The sequence below is a fragment of the Larimichthys crocea genome, chromosome XXI (genome assembly GCF_000972845.2).
Source record: "Larimichthys crocea isolate SSNF chromosome XXI, L_crocea_2.0, whole genome shotgun sequence".
NCBI classification, from domain to species: Eukaryota; Metazoa; Chordata; class Actinopteri; family Sciaenidae; genus Larimichthys; species Larimichthys crocea.
In genome coordinates this window covers 19,025,189-19,040,608 of record NC_040031.1, presented here as the reverse complement: position 1 = coordinate 19,040,608, position 15,420 = coordinate 19,025,189, and the positions used below count along the sequence as shown (strand labels likewise).

The window sequence follows — 15,420 nt, the reverse complement described above, 5'->3', positions numbered from 1 at the left end:
TATGCACATTTGAGGGCTGGTCACAAAAGGCCAAGAGAATTAGACTTTTGATGCATATCTCCCTGGCATCAGTATCAATAACCAGAGAGGCAACAGAAAGGCAACACTTTGAGAGCAAGTCTAAGAGTTAAAACAACCAGATAAAGATCAAATAAACACACTGTCGTCCCACTTGCGTATCAACTTCAGCTGCATAAACACACGCTCACATCTACAAACTTTAACATATGGCCTCCATCCAGATGCATCTGTATGTTTGTGTATATGGGCACATATGTCTAAGCTTGAGCGTGCATACTCTGTAAATGTGTATATACTTGTCTACGTGCGTGTGCCCTCCAACATGATGACCCAGACTTTGCCAGACAGACAGTTTCAGACTGTTGTTGATTGAAAGGTGAGCTCTTCGCTAAAACAATACACGGCTGAGGCATTTTAGCTTGGCAACACAGTAATGGAAAAAAAAATACCTTACATCACCCTGCTTAATGGCAAAACAGGTATAAGTGTCATGAAGTGGAGTTAAATGACACACTATAATAATGAGCAGCAAGTAACAGAGGTTATTAGGGTGTCTTAAGTGATTCCAAGAATGAGTTTGTATGTCTGGGGATTGGGCTGGTTACTGTGTATGGAAAGATACCCCATCTCCTGTTGAAACTTGAATTTCTTCTAGCACTATCCTTCTGTCAGAGGCTGTGGGGGCTTTGTTGTAAGCATTCAACAGTCTACAGTATAGTATAGTAAACTAAAAGCTGATGTTATTTTGTTACACTAAGCTTCTATATAAAAATGTGCACGTTCCTATTTTTCTCATCACAGCATTATGTACCTTTCTCGGGGCTCTGGCAAGGTTGTCAGGGTCAAGCAGGTAGATGTGATCCCTGGCTCCCAACAGAAGACGACCTCTCTCCTCATCCAACAGCAGTGAGTGGGAGTGGAGACCATCAGAGGGGCCCAAAAACAGAGATACACTGCCGGCTTGCAACAGTTCTGACCCACAGAGAGTGACAGACAAACATAGAGACAAACAGAAATATGAATAAATACCTGCAGTGCAGAGTATGTATATCTCTTACATTTCAAATGCACCATCTAGTATTGAATTACAGTATGCTGGAAAGGATATTTGGCAGGATATATACTCATACTGAAATCCTCAAAACTAGCTTTTCTTCTTCTAGAGAAAACATGTCTTGGCTTGACTTGAAATTGCCTAATCCTCTGTGGTTCAACACCTTAGCTACACATGCTGATAGAAAAGAGATACAGTAGCACATAAGCCGACAGCACATTGCTTCAGTGGATCCATTATCGGATATCTTTATCAGGGTATTTTTCGCAGCTACTTCATTAATCATGAAGGTGTCGCTTTAAAAGCAGCTGTTAGAAAGATATGTGGGATTTATTCATTTTAAAACAACCTGCATCTCCACCAGTTCTTGCCTGACTTGACGTTACGTGCAGATGACTGAACATCTTCATAAGCACAAGATATGGCTTTAGCATATGCCTGTCATGAGCAATATGAGATTAGATCCTGATAAGAGCAGGTGGATTACATGTCGCTCATCCATTAGATGATGGTATGGTTTGCTGTTGCCTTACAGATGTTAAAAATGACTGTATACATGCTGTTTTCCATGAGTATCTGTCGGTCTTTGGACTACATTCTCAGCACTGTGTCCTTGATCCCCTTGATTTGATCTCCTCTATCACCAGGCTCTTTTCAGTCTGCCAGTACAGCAACATGCCTTGAATAAACACTGGCTCAATGCGGGGGAGTCCTGTGGGAGTCACTCTGAAAGGATTGACATTGTGATTACCCTCTTGGTGTGAAGGATTGGAGAGGTTACCAACCTTCAATATTTGAACTTCTGGGACCCCTCCACACCACACAATCCCGTTTAATACCTCCTGCTCTACACACACACACAGCACCCCCACATGCTCACATCTCTCACCCTTTCATATACATTGCCGCATTCAGACTAAACCTTACAGAGAGATTAGGCCTGCTATCCCATGGCTAACGCTAATCTGTTCTGTAAACACAGAGCACTATGAGCCCATTGAAACAGCGTGCTTAGCTGTTGCCACTCGGCATAGTGCTCCACACCTTTCTCCACAGATGAGAGCCCTCAGCCCCCTGGACAACTTTTGATTAGCTCCTCTGCTAGAGCTCTGAGGCACCCTGATCAACACATTTATTTGAGTAAGGCATCACCATGCTGACTTGTTGCTGACAGTTTCAGGCTCTGCTGATTGAGTACATTTAAGCCCTGTAATACTATAATTTCTATTATTGTAGAAGTGCAGACCACAGGGTGAGTAGGGCAATACTTAGATTGCTTAGATTAGATAAATTGCAGTAATGATGCAGTATATGAATCTGTTCTATGTGCTGGGACAAGAGTCACATAATATAAGCATTAATTATGACAGTATTTATTGGATATAAGCTGGTTGCGCATTTGAGTTAGCTGTACCTCATGCCCGATGACAACCGGAGTCTGCCAATATATGCAGCGGAGGATGTTCTGTCCATGGTTTCAAAATACACAGAGTAACGTCACAGAAAGTATCAAATGTTAAGTCGAAATACTAAAGATGAGGTCAAGAATAGGCAGCTTTAATTCGCTGAAATGTATTAAAGCAAAGTTCACTAAAAGGCGGTATTATATTGAGCCAGACAGAATGCATTGGGTGTAACCTAATCCTTTTGGTTGCACATTAAGAACAAAGGAATAACAATCTAAATGTGCAGCATATTAAAAACATATTTAAATCATCACCAGACGATTTTACATTTGGCAGAAGGCCACGCTGTCTATGTTGTGACTCTGGATGAAACTTGAACTCGTGCCTAAAGAGGTGTTTTTCAGAGTAAAGTCTGTGAGTTTGGGGTAGAAGACAGATGATTTGGAGGTGTTCGCTCAATCAGGGATGATTTCACTTTGATCACTTCACCCTTCACTCATTGAAGTCATGCTTTCACTGGAGGGTGGTGCTATGTGATGTTTGAAGAGTGATCAGTGCTGGGTGGTGTTGCTTTTAAAGAGTGTGCATTGATGAGATGATGAAAAGTTGTGCGCATGATGTGTGCACTGGGTCGGAGATTATTTTGCTTGTGATAGATTCTTCTTTGCTTCAGTCATTTGGACTGAGAGAACCATACATGGACATTGTTCTGCTGTTGTTTGTCTGAGGTCCAAAGGAAAGTGCTGCATTGTCAGATGGCTGTTTTCCTCAATGAAGGGTAAAGTTTAGTCATCGATGCTCAGTCAAAGCCAAGAGACACACCCTGATAGAGTGTCAAAAAAGTTCTGTCAGATATATAGCCTCATTAAAAAGCAATCATCTATGAAATGATGAACAACTTTATTTTATCATCAGGGTTTGGAACAAGCATGAAAAGTGACTAACTGTAAAGTTAAATACTAGCCTAACTGCTGTGTAAACACTGTCCCTAGCAATCATTATTCCTGCAGCTACTTACATATATTTATGTTGGACACTCAGGACATACATGTGTATCTATTTCCAGCCGTACTGCGTTTTGAAAGCCTTTCACCAGAAGACAGCTTTTGGGGGTTGAAGTCATAGTAAGTTTACTTTTAGGTCACAGTGGGGATTCAATTTTATGGAGCAAGACTGAAGTTCATTTGTGTGGTTTCTTCTAGCTGATACATCGCATGAGGGACAGAGACTTTGAAGTTAAGTTTGCACTAGAGTTTAGAATGGGTTTTAAAGGGAGCAATAATTTAGCTTTCCTCCGGTGGCACAAAGCAAACAGACTCAGTTGACGCAAAACTAAACACATGGACAGAGTGCATATTGCCGGGACTGGCTAATATACACACAACTTATTGAACGACAGTCTCCTCTGGACTGAGAGCATCAACATGACATGTATGTCCTGCATGTGAATTAGAAATATAAGGATTGGATTGCAACAACTTTAGATTTTTTTTAAACTGACTGCAGGTTTATGTAATAAGGTTACTTGACATGTGACAAACATTGAATTATAAAGTGGGCTAATGGATCAGTAAGTGAGTCTTAAATCTCTCCCTCTACTTTACAGTGATGTTTCAAAGGCCATTTACTTTAACAGTGCAACTGAGCCTACTAATCTCTATTTTCACTTTTCCACTGTGTGCACAAAACCACAAGAGAAGTAGAGAAAAGTGGAGACAAAATGTCACAGAGATTGTACTCCGCAGATGCACACCAAATGACTGAAATGCTACCAACAAAAATGGTTGAACAAACATACTGCATGCAGCTTAAATTATAACTCCACATAGATGATGAAGGTTGCTGGCATGAGATGAAATATCAAAAATTACCCAAACTATTTTGCTTTCAGACTGCCCTGTACACATACTGAAATAATCTGAAATTTTCAAAGTAAAAGTTAACAACAATAAAAAATAACAAGACATATCGACAATATTTCAGTTCTTACCTCCGTGGCTGAGTTTGACCCTTGGGACACTTTGTTTGATGCCTGCTCCAAAAGGGAGGGTGGCCAACAACATCAATCCCACTAATGGCACCCCTAGATGGGATAGTGCCTTAATCCTCTTCCCTCTGCTGCCATAATTACTGCCAGACATGCAGTGCAGCGCCCCAACTTCATTAAGACTCCGATTAACAGAATCCTCTGTCTTCATGATGTGTAGAGTGGTCTTGTTCCGTTTTCACTATGTCCTTTTCTGCAACCCTGAAGAGAGACCAGAGAAAAGAGTCATGCTAGGGAGGAGCCATCATAAGTCTGTATGTGCATGAGTGTCTGTGCAGCCTCATCTAACTTTATGCAGGATATGTGCACAGGTTTCTGTTGTTGCTATTGAGCTGTTTCACCATGGAGCCCTACAGGCATGTCCCCTCTCTTTACCCGTCCTACATCAGCTGTTGCCTGTCACTGGCTTTCCTTTTGTGTCGCCTTTAAATCTGTTTGCCCACAACAAAGGTCAGGCTAACAAAACAGTCACATTTTTACCATTTTTCACTCCACCACGCCTCTTTCAGTTTCTCTCTCTCCTCTATATTCTTTTGACTTGGATAACTCATTTAAATCGTAGCTAATCTTTAGCTACTTGGCAATAGTCGACCCTGTCACCTCCTCCTTTATGTTCTGTAAAAAAAATGGGCCATGTCCTGTTTAGGACTTCACAGTGCATTAAAGAGGCCTGTAGCACGGACATTAGTTTGCACTCAATGCAAAGTGAGACGTATGAGTGAACAGTCATGGGAACACTCGCTGGCTTTTTTGTTACTAATAAGCAAGGAGAGCTTGAGCGATGTGCACTAATTGAACACGAGACAAAGTGAAATCATTGACGCCGAAAATGGACATTTTTTTTGTTATGTTCAGTGGGGAACATTAACATTTAACATGCAAATATGACAACATTTCAATCACAGTTATTTTGACATGTCAAACTTGTAATGAACAGTTGTCCATTTAGATATATTTGTGATTTGAAGCTGATTTCCAGTAGCTTTGCACCTACATGTGACATGCATGATAACAATACCTTCAAACATGAAAATGTGATCATCACAGAAGAAAAAAAAGACAGAAGAAATCACAAACTAAGTGTTAATACATAATTGTTTCACAAGTAGTACCTGACCAGGATTATATTCTAGGTTTTATTATATTTTATTATTTTCAACGGTACTTTGAAACCAGTATCTACAGTAATGCTTTATAGCTACAATATCTATGAATCTTTCATTACTTTTTTAATGAACTGTCCCTGAATTACTTTACTTATTTCACATGCATGGTAGTATCTTAGTATTACCTCAAGAAAAGTGGTGTATCTTACAAAGATGTTATTGAAATGCATCATGTATCTGCTAATTAACCAGACAATCAATGAAGAAATTAATGAATACATCAAAAGAATGCCTCCCCTCTTTAGACTTTATTGCTACATCTTCCCCATTACTTTCCTTCCACTCCCATGCTAGATAACACACATCAACCTGTCTCGTGACAACATAAACACTGTCAACCTAGATTAATAGATTCAATTTGCCGCACAGATTCACACATGTTAAATACTGAAACCGAACATGGTGCCGTCAGTTGAAGAGATTGGACATACAGACAAGATAGGACACGATCACCGTTTGGGGCCAAGGAAATTATATTGGGCAACATTCTGAGCACATACATTTATTCACGCCGACACATACAGGTTTGCGTTGCAAGATAAAATGTAAAATGCCATGTTGGCAGACAGATACAAGATGTAATAGTACAACTCATTTCACTTCATTTATTTTCCCTGTCTAGTTTTGTCATCTGGTATTTGAAACTTGAGCTCATTAATGTGAATCAGGGCAGAGTGGCACCCATCCAAGTGCCCTCTAGCTTTAAACTGAAGAGGATTAAAACCCTGATAAACAGACTGCTGTTTATCCAAAATGACAAATTGAGGCACCTTCACACCTTCAGGGTTAGAAATGCAGATATAGAGCTGTGTGTGATGGATGGGCAATCAGCAAAGAGAGTGAAAAGGCAAGCAGGTTTAAATCTGTGCAGTCTTTGCGCTCTTTGTGAGCGACAGTGATAGTGATGGTGGGGCTCATCGTCCACACAGTATCTTCAGTGGGAGCAGTGACACGATTTCACCCATGTGAAATAGCGTTTCAGTAATGTATCTCTCCTCACTGCTTGAGTGCCCACATCTATCAGCAGAACAGGTCTATGCAGAATGTAAGAATAAAGCGCAAGGAATAAGTGTTACAAGAGGAGTGTTAAAATCTCTCCATCTGTTGAGAACAACAGGAGATGGTCACAAAACAGAAAGACAAAATATTCATTGTCAGTCAGGAATTCAGAATGAGTGAATAATAGAGATGAAAATAGAGATAGAGAAAGGGGGGTGGGGAGAGGTGAGAAAGAGGAGACACAGACAGCTTGTGCCATGTGGGTTAAGCTAACACCCCTGTTTCCTGGTGGCTTGAGTCCCTGTTGTCTTTGGCAGCATGGCCGGCACACGGTGCAGGGGGTGATGGGAAACAATCCTGATGGTGATGGTGACAGATTTACAGCTATAGCAGCCAACATGGTGCTGCAAGCATCTGATCTCAGCCCAACATATAGAATAAATGTCACATCCTCAAATATATACTGGCTGACATCAGACAAATCCAGACTATATAGTGTATACAACAATTCACCAGCAGCTATTAATTAATGAAAATCATCACATTTAAAGGAGCTCAACCTTTCATACATATTCCTTGTAGACTGTTAGTGGACATGGAAGGAAGGAAGGAGCAGATGGTGAAGAAGTGCTCTGTCCATAGGCATTCTCACACAGAGACCACCCCTAATGAGGCATTTAGCAACACCCAGGTGCCCTGTAGCGTACACTATTATCAAACCCCTCCATCTCCACAGGACAAAGTGCATTAGCACAGCTATTTGTCTTTATTCCCTGACCACAGGCATTGGCCTGGCAGAACAACATAGGTAATGGTTTCTAGCTCTCAAGACATTAGTTGTTTTTCTTGGCAACAGTCAATCATCTTTTTTCATTGTGCACATTTAAGCAAGTATGTAACTCCCCTGTGAGTTTGTGTGAGTTCACGTCTTGTAGGGAAAATACAGGACAGATACCTAGTCATACTGTATGTGTTGTGACTAAACACAAACTATAAAGCATATACAAGGAGCATTAAATTTTAAAGTTGTTCTTTAAGCTATAACTCCAGTTATAGAAGGCAATAAAGATGAAACACAACACTGTTCAAATACAGAAAAGCACGCTCTCTTTCTCTTTATGTCCTGGCACTGTAATATAGCATTTGCTTTAAAGAGAGGGTCATTTATTTAACTTTTCATAACAAGCCAAAAGACTTCTAGAAACAAAGTTAAATAGCCCTGTCAGCTCTGCTTCCAAAGACTACTAATATAAACTATACTGATCGGAAGGGTCCAAAATCTGTATCTTCTATCTCCTGTGTTTGACTGCATGCTGAGCGTGAACTGTTGCAACATAACAAGTAAATATGAAACGTGTGATTGTTCAGGAAATGTAAGATCATTCTGGACTGAGATCAATAACCTTAACCCACATACTATTATACTAGAGCTTTTTGGCAACTTTTACAGTATCACTAGATCCTTTTTTCTTCCTGTAATTTGTTTACTTAGGTCATGAAGTAAACACAAAGGCAGCAAGATGAGATTTATTTTAGATTACAACATTACTCCGCCTTATCTGAGAGAAACACTGTATCTATGAGCACAGCAAGTGTGTATCTCTTAGGAAATTACATATCACTCCCAAAAAAAAACGAAAGCAAAATAAATTGCTGAAATATCCCCTTACACATGAAATTGAATCATACCCAACATGGTCATGCTGGCAGAGATGGGCTTTGAAGTTGAATAAGCTGCAATAAATTATTCCTAAATAATGAATGAATGCATAGTACAGAACATGTTAGGTAAGGATATCTAATACCTCTCTGTGGACTACAACAGGGATAATTTGATCCCTTGCCATTAGGAAAGTCTGTATTTCCTGCAGCCGTTTACCTTCTAATAAATCCTATAAATCAGAAATCCACAGGCTGTCTGATTACAGAAAGCACCTCTCACATAGCTTAACAACAGCAGAGTCTTGACAGTTAACTCCACTGCCGTAAGAAAAAGAGTTTATGTGAGGATTTCTCAGTTTTGCATCACATGAACACATTCCAAATACCATTAGAATTACAAATATCTACTGACAATCACACACGTTTGAAACCCCTTTGCATAAAATCAATGCGCAGACAAGATGACATTCCTGTGCAATTCCTTCCGTTTTGGGTATGTCTGTGGGGAAAAACCAGAGGAGATGGATAAAATTCCAACCCTGAGGTCCTGTCTGTCCACAATTTGTCCCTCCCCAAGCTGTTATCTGAAAACACTGGTAAAAGAATACTCTGGGCAACTGTAACCAAATATACCAAAGACAGATAATAGTGCCTTTGCTGCTTTTGTTAAAAACTTGCATTATGCTTAATCTTGCAGTTTAATCCTCTAATCTTTGTCTGTGGAGGAAGAGCCCACAGCCTCACTACTCAAAATACAACGGAGACAGTGCAAGCCCAGGTCTGCTGTCACACTATGGGTGAATGGAAAGGTTTGAGAGAGGGGTCGAGTGATACTGGATCTGTGGTTTAACTCTTTTGAATAGAGAAGATGGAAACAGAAGGACAACAAGTGCAAACAAGGTCGAGTGTCTGTCCAAAACAGAGGGGAAACCATGTAACTGAGACAACACCATTTAGATAAACATGCCCATAGGGTTGTTGATAAGGGACAACATAACAAGTAATTCTACATGTGCTGAACAGGGTAAGAACCAGACGTGCAACTCTAAATGTGTAGAGAGACTCCATGTATGGACATATGTGTGTGTAAGATAATACTATCCTGAGGTAGGCAGATGGGAGCAATAGAGCCTGAAAACCTTGACTGACTGTCTAAAGTGCTCTCACTTGTCTTCTGATGGCCTGAGGTACCGAGGTACACCCATGCATGCTATGCAACAACTCTTCTCAAGAGCATTTAAGCCTTCTACAAATGTGGGAAGCAACTCTAGTGTTCTATCCCAGGAATGCTTTTGTTATGCAGTTCTACATCGGCTCCGGTACAGACAGAAAAAACATGGAGACCTTAGAGCTGCAGGGCAGGGAAACCCAGCCAGGCTGTCTGTCTGCAAGTCATTGGCACCTAAATGTTATAGACTCTCTAAACATACTAACATCATCACTGCAATAAAGGTGCCCTAGCTGTTTTGTCCTGGAGGATTCTGGAAACATGACCGTGTAAGGCTACGCTATCGTGCAGCATGGCTGCTTTATGTTTTAATAACACTTACCACCCAAAACCTGTTGAGTTTTGATAAAGCATGCTCTCAGTTTTTAGTTTTCATCACCGTCCAGGAAAAAACATCGGCATGAACCAGTCACAGAGCGCAGGAATGGTGCTGTAGGCCATTCAAAACACAGCTGAATATTGATGGTGTGATTTTTAGGTCAATGTTGGATCAGTCCAGACATGCTCTACAGAACAGGAGTGAGTTAAAGCATCCAGGGGGCTGTAGGTTAGCACACCATGGGTTTGAACTGATTGATATAGAGAATAAAGGAACCGACATTTTCTACCAAATCCCTTCAACCAGTCTCACATTTTGACTGATTACCAAAACCACTTCCCCAGTCATAACACAGCACTCACACAAATGATGAGAGAGTATACAGTTTCGTCCACGAAGTGTGTTGTCACTTTTCAAAAGTCCCCTTAAAGTCCTCAAAGCTCACAAGTATACATCTCCAGGCTGTGATTTCAGCAGCAGCAGTCCCCAGACTGCCCCACCTCCAGTCGAGTGAACCTTTGACTGCCTGTGTATACAGCAGTATGCCTGGCAGACGCCACCTCAGTGACATAACGATTGGACGATGTTCAAAGGGGAAAATCAGACAAGATTTTTTTTTTTTTTTGAGTTGTGATTCTGTGGCCCGGAGCAAAAATCATTTATTTAACTCAGTCATGCTGATCGAAAGCCCTGAAATACTGCCAGAGAAATCAATACCTACACAACTCCCATCTCTCTGCCTCCCCTCAAGAGTTTCTTTGATTCTCTCACAACACCCCCTCAACCCAACGCTCCTTCTAGAGACTTAGATAAACCTTTAGTAAGTAAAGAGTGGGTCCTTGAGACTTTTTATATTTATGCTGCACAGTAAGGCCACAAAAATACACACATTGCAGTCAGATCCAAAAGTACAGCAAGCAGGTTCAATGTAATATGTTTAATGTATTGTAATGTGCAATGTGAATAATTTGGATCAGAGTAAAGCACTCAGCTCTTTAAGTGCACCTACATTCAAAATCAATTTGAGAGTATTTGAATCACACACTCACCCCCCTTCCTCAAAAACCAGACACTCTCAAACTCATTTTACCGCTCTAATATAAAAACTTCTAATACAAGAGGTAGATGTTGCAAATTCAGCTATCTTGCATGACATTTTGAATAGATTAATATCAAATGAATGTGTTTTGATCCACTTTATTCACACCTTCAGCTCATTACTGTTGGCACAGTTTAGAAACACATCACTGCTGCTGGAAAAATAGCATGCATTACAAAGATTTTTTACAGTTGCAGTCATTTAAAAGGATTACATACTTTGCTGATAAAACGATCAAATACGATCATAAAATCCTTTCACAGCCCAGTATGTGAAAAGTTATCATGGTGCTTTAAACAAAACCGTTCAGAATTTCTTGAACGTTGACATTTTGGAGATGAATGCAGTTAAAATCCTAATTTTAAAGGTTGATTTTAACTCGAAAATATCAAATATGAAAACATCATGTGAGGACGCAAGAAAAATAAAGTGAGACGTCTTAATGCAACAGATGGCACAGTCAATAACTAAATATCAGAAACTAGAAACAGCACATTCATATCAACTCCAAAAAACAAAGTTGTAAGTTTTCCAATGAACTGCACATGGTTTGCATCATCGTTCTTGTCTTCATTGCTTGTTTCATCTTACCTGCACACTCAAGTCGGTCTCCTCTCACGTGTAACGCATGCCCGGACAGCGGCGTCGCACTTAATTGCCTGACGCACTGAGAAAAGTAAGCGAAAGTTTGGCACGTCCAAAAGAACAGTGGATGAATAAAGTGAAAACTTCCACCAAATATGTCCACTGCCTATAATAGTAGTTTAACGCACACCAGCGCTCTTGAACTCTATGTGCACTCTGTGCGCCTGTGTGTGTTGGATGGCTGGTTACTCTGTGGCAGTTCGCCCCGGCAAAGACAAACGGCAACCTCCCAATTACAGTATGCTGCTGCTGGAGGGGAGGGGCCCTCAGCATCTGTACCGCTGCCAGCCAGGATTGAGTTGAGTTGGGAGTTAGGTACACGTCCTCAAATATATTTTTCCACAGCCTTGGACAGCTTATTTCCGAATATTTTTTGTAGTTAAATCAATTTAATTACAAAAGCATGTGTCATGACACTGGAATAATTTTATAACTGTTAAATCTTGGATATGTGAGCATGGATGTTCTGCCAAAGCTGATGCTGATCATCTCTCTGAACCAGGTGTTTGCTCCTTTGTGATTTCCTCAGGCTGCGTGCAAGAGAAAAGAACAGCTGTATTTGAGTTCAAGCAGCAGATCCTGCTGGGTGGGATGTCTTGGCCGTGTGTCTTCTAACAGGGCGCGTGCAGCACCAAAGATTTTGAAGTAAACATTGATTTCTTTGGCACTCCACTACATGTACACACAGACACAAGTCTGTCCAAATCCAAATCCAATTTTTTTTTTTCCTTTAGCAGAAGTTGTGGAATGGTCAGGGCCAAGTATGCAGAGAGTTCATATTCAGTTGAGATGAGAGCTGCCCAGAAAAGACAGTCCCAGTCGTAAAGTGAGATGAGATATGCGTGTTATTATACTTGTGGTGTTATTTAACCTGCTGCTCCGGTTCTGGGTGTGTATCTTCAGCAGCTGGATCTTAGTTACCTATGGGTGAAAGGTTAACAGGTTAAAACAGTGTCCTTCCTCCCTAGAGGGAGGTTTAGTATCAGGGTGTGCACTTCCTCAGAAAAACTCCCTCACCACACACACCCAAAGAGTAAAAGCATTAGTGATGAGCATTGATGACATAAATTGTAAAACAGCGCATAATGTCCAGTGTCCACCCCATCCCTGCCCATTCTCCTGAGAGTTGCGCTTAAACCTCAAAATAAATAAAAGCAGAAATTTGGCGACTTTTCATTTGGGGACATTAGCTAATGTCCATAAGGTTTTAGGCCTGACAAACCAGAAAACATTTTATAAGCTCCAGGCACATGTCAAACCATTAAAAGTAAAACAATGAAATAGTATTTACTGTTTCCAAAAATGCAAATGTTTTGTATTTATTATTTTGAGTGGCAGTTCAAACCTTTATCGGAGAGAAGAGAGATGACAGGACACAAAGGACAGATGAGCAACAAAGAGCTCAGAATCAAACTGGATATGTGGCAGTTCATGTATAGCGTTTAAACCTATTTAAGCATTCAGTTAAGCAACTGTCCTAGTAATGCTGACTTGTTGCAAATCAAATAAGAAATGTTTTTAGCGGATAGTTTAGGAGAGTTTTGGCAGTGCTCCCAGAGCAGCTGCCATGTTGTGTAAAACAAAGACCAACAACTGTTACTGTTGAAGTGAATTTTCAGTTTACACATAGATAAAAAATTGTGCAAGTGTTGGTGTGCGCAGCCCACACATACGCGCAGCAAAACATGAGCATACACGCACGCTAATTATGCTATTTGTGTTTCCCCCTATGTGAACTACTCACAGGATAGTAGCTTGTTTTGTGTTTTTACTATCCAGATCCCCTGATATATGGAGTGTGAGTGAATGGAGAGGATCTGGCAGTGCATGACATGATATGTAAAGCAAACCAAAGAATAGGCCCTTAATCCCTAGTTATTTCTACAATGTTGTTATCCAGTTGATCCTCCATTTAGGAGGATCAACCATTCACTCTGGATGAGGTGGGAAGCTGTAGAAATGTGAGATCGGCAGGTAGTGGTTTTTAGAAGAATATACCATCTTGGCTTGTGCTGATTATTCTCTTATAAATAGTGACGGCATTGCTGAAATATAAACAGGAGAAGATCGTGGACATTGGAGGAGGTAGAATATGTTATCTGAAGTCAAAGAGGAGCAGAAAGTTGTGAAATCCTCTCTCATTCGAAGGGATTAACTCTTAACAAACTGGACACACTTTCACTAGTACATTATGTGTTTGGGATATGTAAGTGGCCAATATATCACTTCACAGTGTTTGGTCCACATTCCCTGTCTCATCTTAAAGTTTTGTAAAAGCACTTGGCAGTTGGTAAAACAAGGTTAAGTTATAGTCTCCAGTAGGCTGAAACACTCTGTGAAATGAGGTGAGAGAGCACAAATTCTTATAAACTTGGGCATTTATGTTCCATTAGTTGATCCACAGTCCTCAGTTGTTTAGAGAAAGAAACAACTTTTTTTTCACATGCTTGTGGTATGCATGCGGGAGGGGGTCCCTGTGCACGATCACACAAATAGTTAGCATGTTAGGGCGCAAAATGAAGCGCAATCTGTGAGTAATTTCTTAAAGTAATCGTGAAGATCTCCAGCGAGAGGGCAGTCAGCCAGGCCTGGTCACCCAGGGAGCTCGGGACACACATGTGCACACACACACACATACACAGACACACACACACACGGAGGCCTCCGAGCTTTAGTGCCAATAGACTTGAACTGATTAACTAATCTTGATTACATGAGCTGCCACCAGGCTCGTAGAACTTTAAAACAACTGGACCAGAGCTAATTGTCACTGATTGTTACTTATCGATGATTAGGAATAAGGATCATTAATTAGATCTCAACTATACATGGCAACAAGCATGGAGGGACTTTGACTATGTTCAGAAAATGTAATACTGCAGGCTACAAACACACACAGATTTTTTTTAATTAAAAAAATAGGTGAATATGTGGAAAAAAGATGCATTGTAATACATCCTATTTACTTGGATGTTTGCCTTTCACTGCATACTTGCAATTGAATGGTTAACTGATTCAGTTTACATGTGATCACACACGTATATTGCATATGTCCATTTTCTCTGTCTCGCTGTCTAAGGGGACCTTCAGCAGTCTGCTTTACGCTTTTCCTTTTGTGATTCCTGGACAGGTAACCATAAAGCTCTTCAATGTACAGCGGAAGTTAGAAATGACATTGAATGCAATAAAACTATATGGCCAACATTCAAACAGTTGCCAGCATATTTCCAGGTTTATGGGTGTGTTGGAATGACATCTTCAGCACTGCATAAATCACATGAGGACTTGCTGTTCACTGTGACTTTGTAATTTATAGATCTAACTGTAACTGTCTCTCTGCAGTATGTAGCTGGTAAGATGGAGACAACATGAATTTAGAGGCAATCCACTGTGAGCCACTCATTTTTCTGGTTTAAAATTCTACGTTTTACGTTGTAAAAAATACTGACCATAACATGAAACTGTTGGAGCAGATGTTAAAAAAGTTAATTAAGGGAAGTAATGCATTTTTTTGTAATTAGTTTTGAGATTGTTATTTCTTTTTGAGACTTTATTTTTTATGAGACATTTCAGAGAAGCATTTAGTTTTAAAATTTTACTCACTGAACTTTAATTTCATACAGTTAAAAAATATTTTTGAATAAATCACCATAGCTATGCTAACTAGTAAAAGATCTGCGAGTAGGATTTAGTGCCATCTAGAGCTGTAGTTGCAGGTTGCAACCGCCATGGCTATGAAGTGAACCCAGTGGGTCAGTATGAAAAACTGCAGTT

At 40.3% G+C, this 15,420-nt stretch overlaps 1 protein-coding gene across 2 annotated transcripts in view; it reads right to left on the bottom strand.

Moving 5' to 3' along the window:
* sema3d (sema domain, immunoglobulin domain (Ig), short basic domain, secreted, (semaphorin) 3D) overlaps nucleotides 1-11,938 on the bottom strand; it is a 30,003-nt gene extending 18,065 nt beyond the window's left edge. The window contains exons 1-4 of one of the 2 annotated variants that reach the window (XM_019273413.2): nucleotides 11,777-11,938; nucleotides 11,593-11,668; nucleotides 4,472-4,729; nucleotides 833-993 (exon numbers count right to left, since the gene is read on the bottom strand). In XM_019273413.2, the coding sequence (XP_019128958.2) occupies nucleotides 833-993; nucleotides 4,472-4,679 (369 nt within the window). In that variant the 5' untranslated portion in view covers nucleotides 4,680-4,729; nucleotides 11,593-11,668; nucleotides 11,777-11,938. Of the gene's footprint in view, nucleotides 1-832; nucleotides 994-4,471; nucleotides 4,730-11,592 lie in introns of both variants that reach the window. The other variant, XM_010729760.3, reaches the window with a different exon arrangement.
* Nucleotides 11,939-15,420: the final 3,482 nt, after the last annotated feature.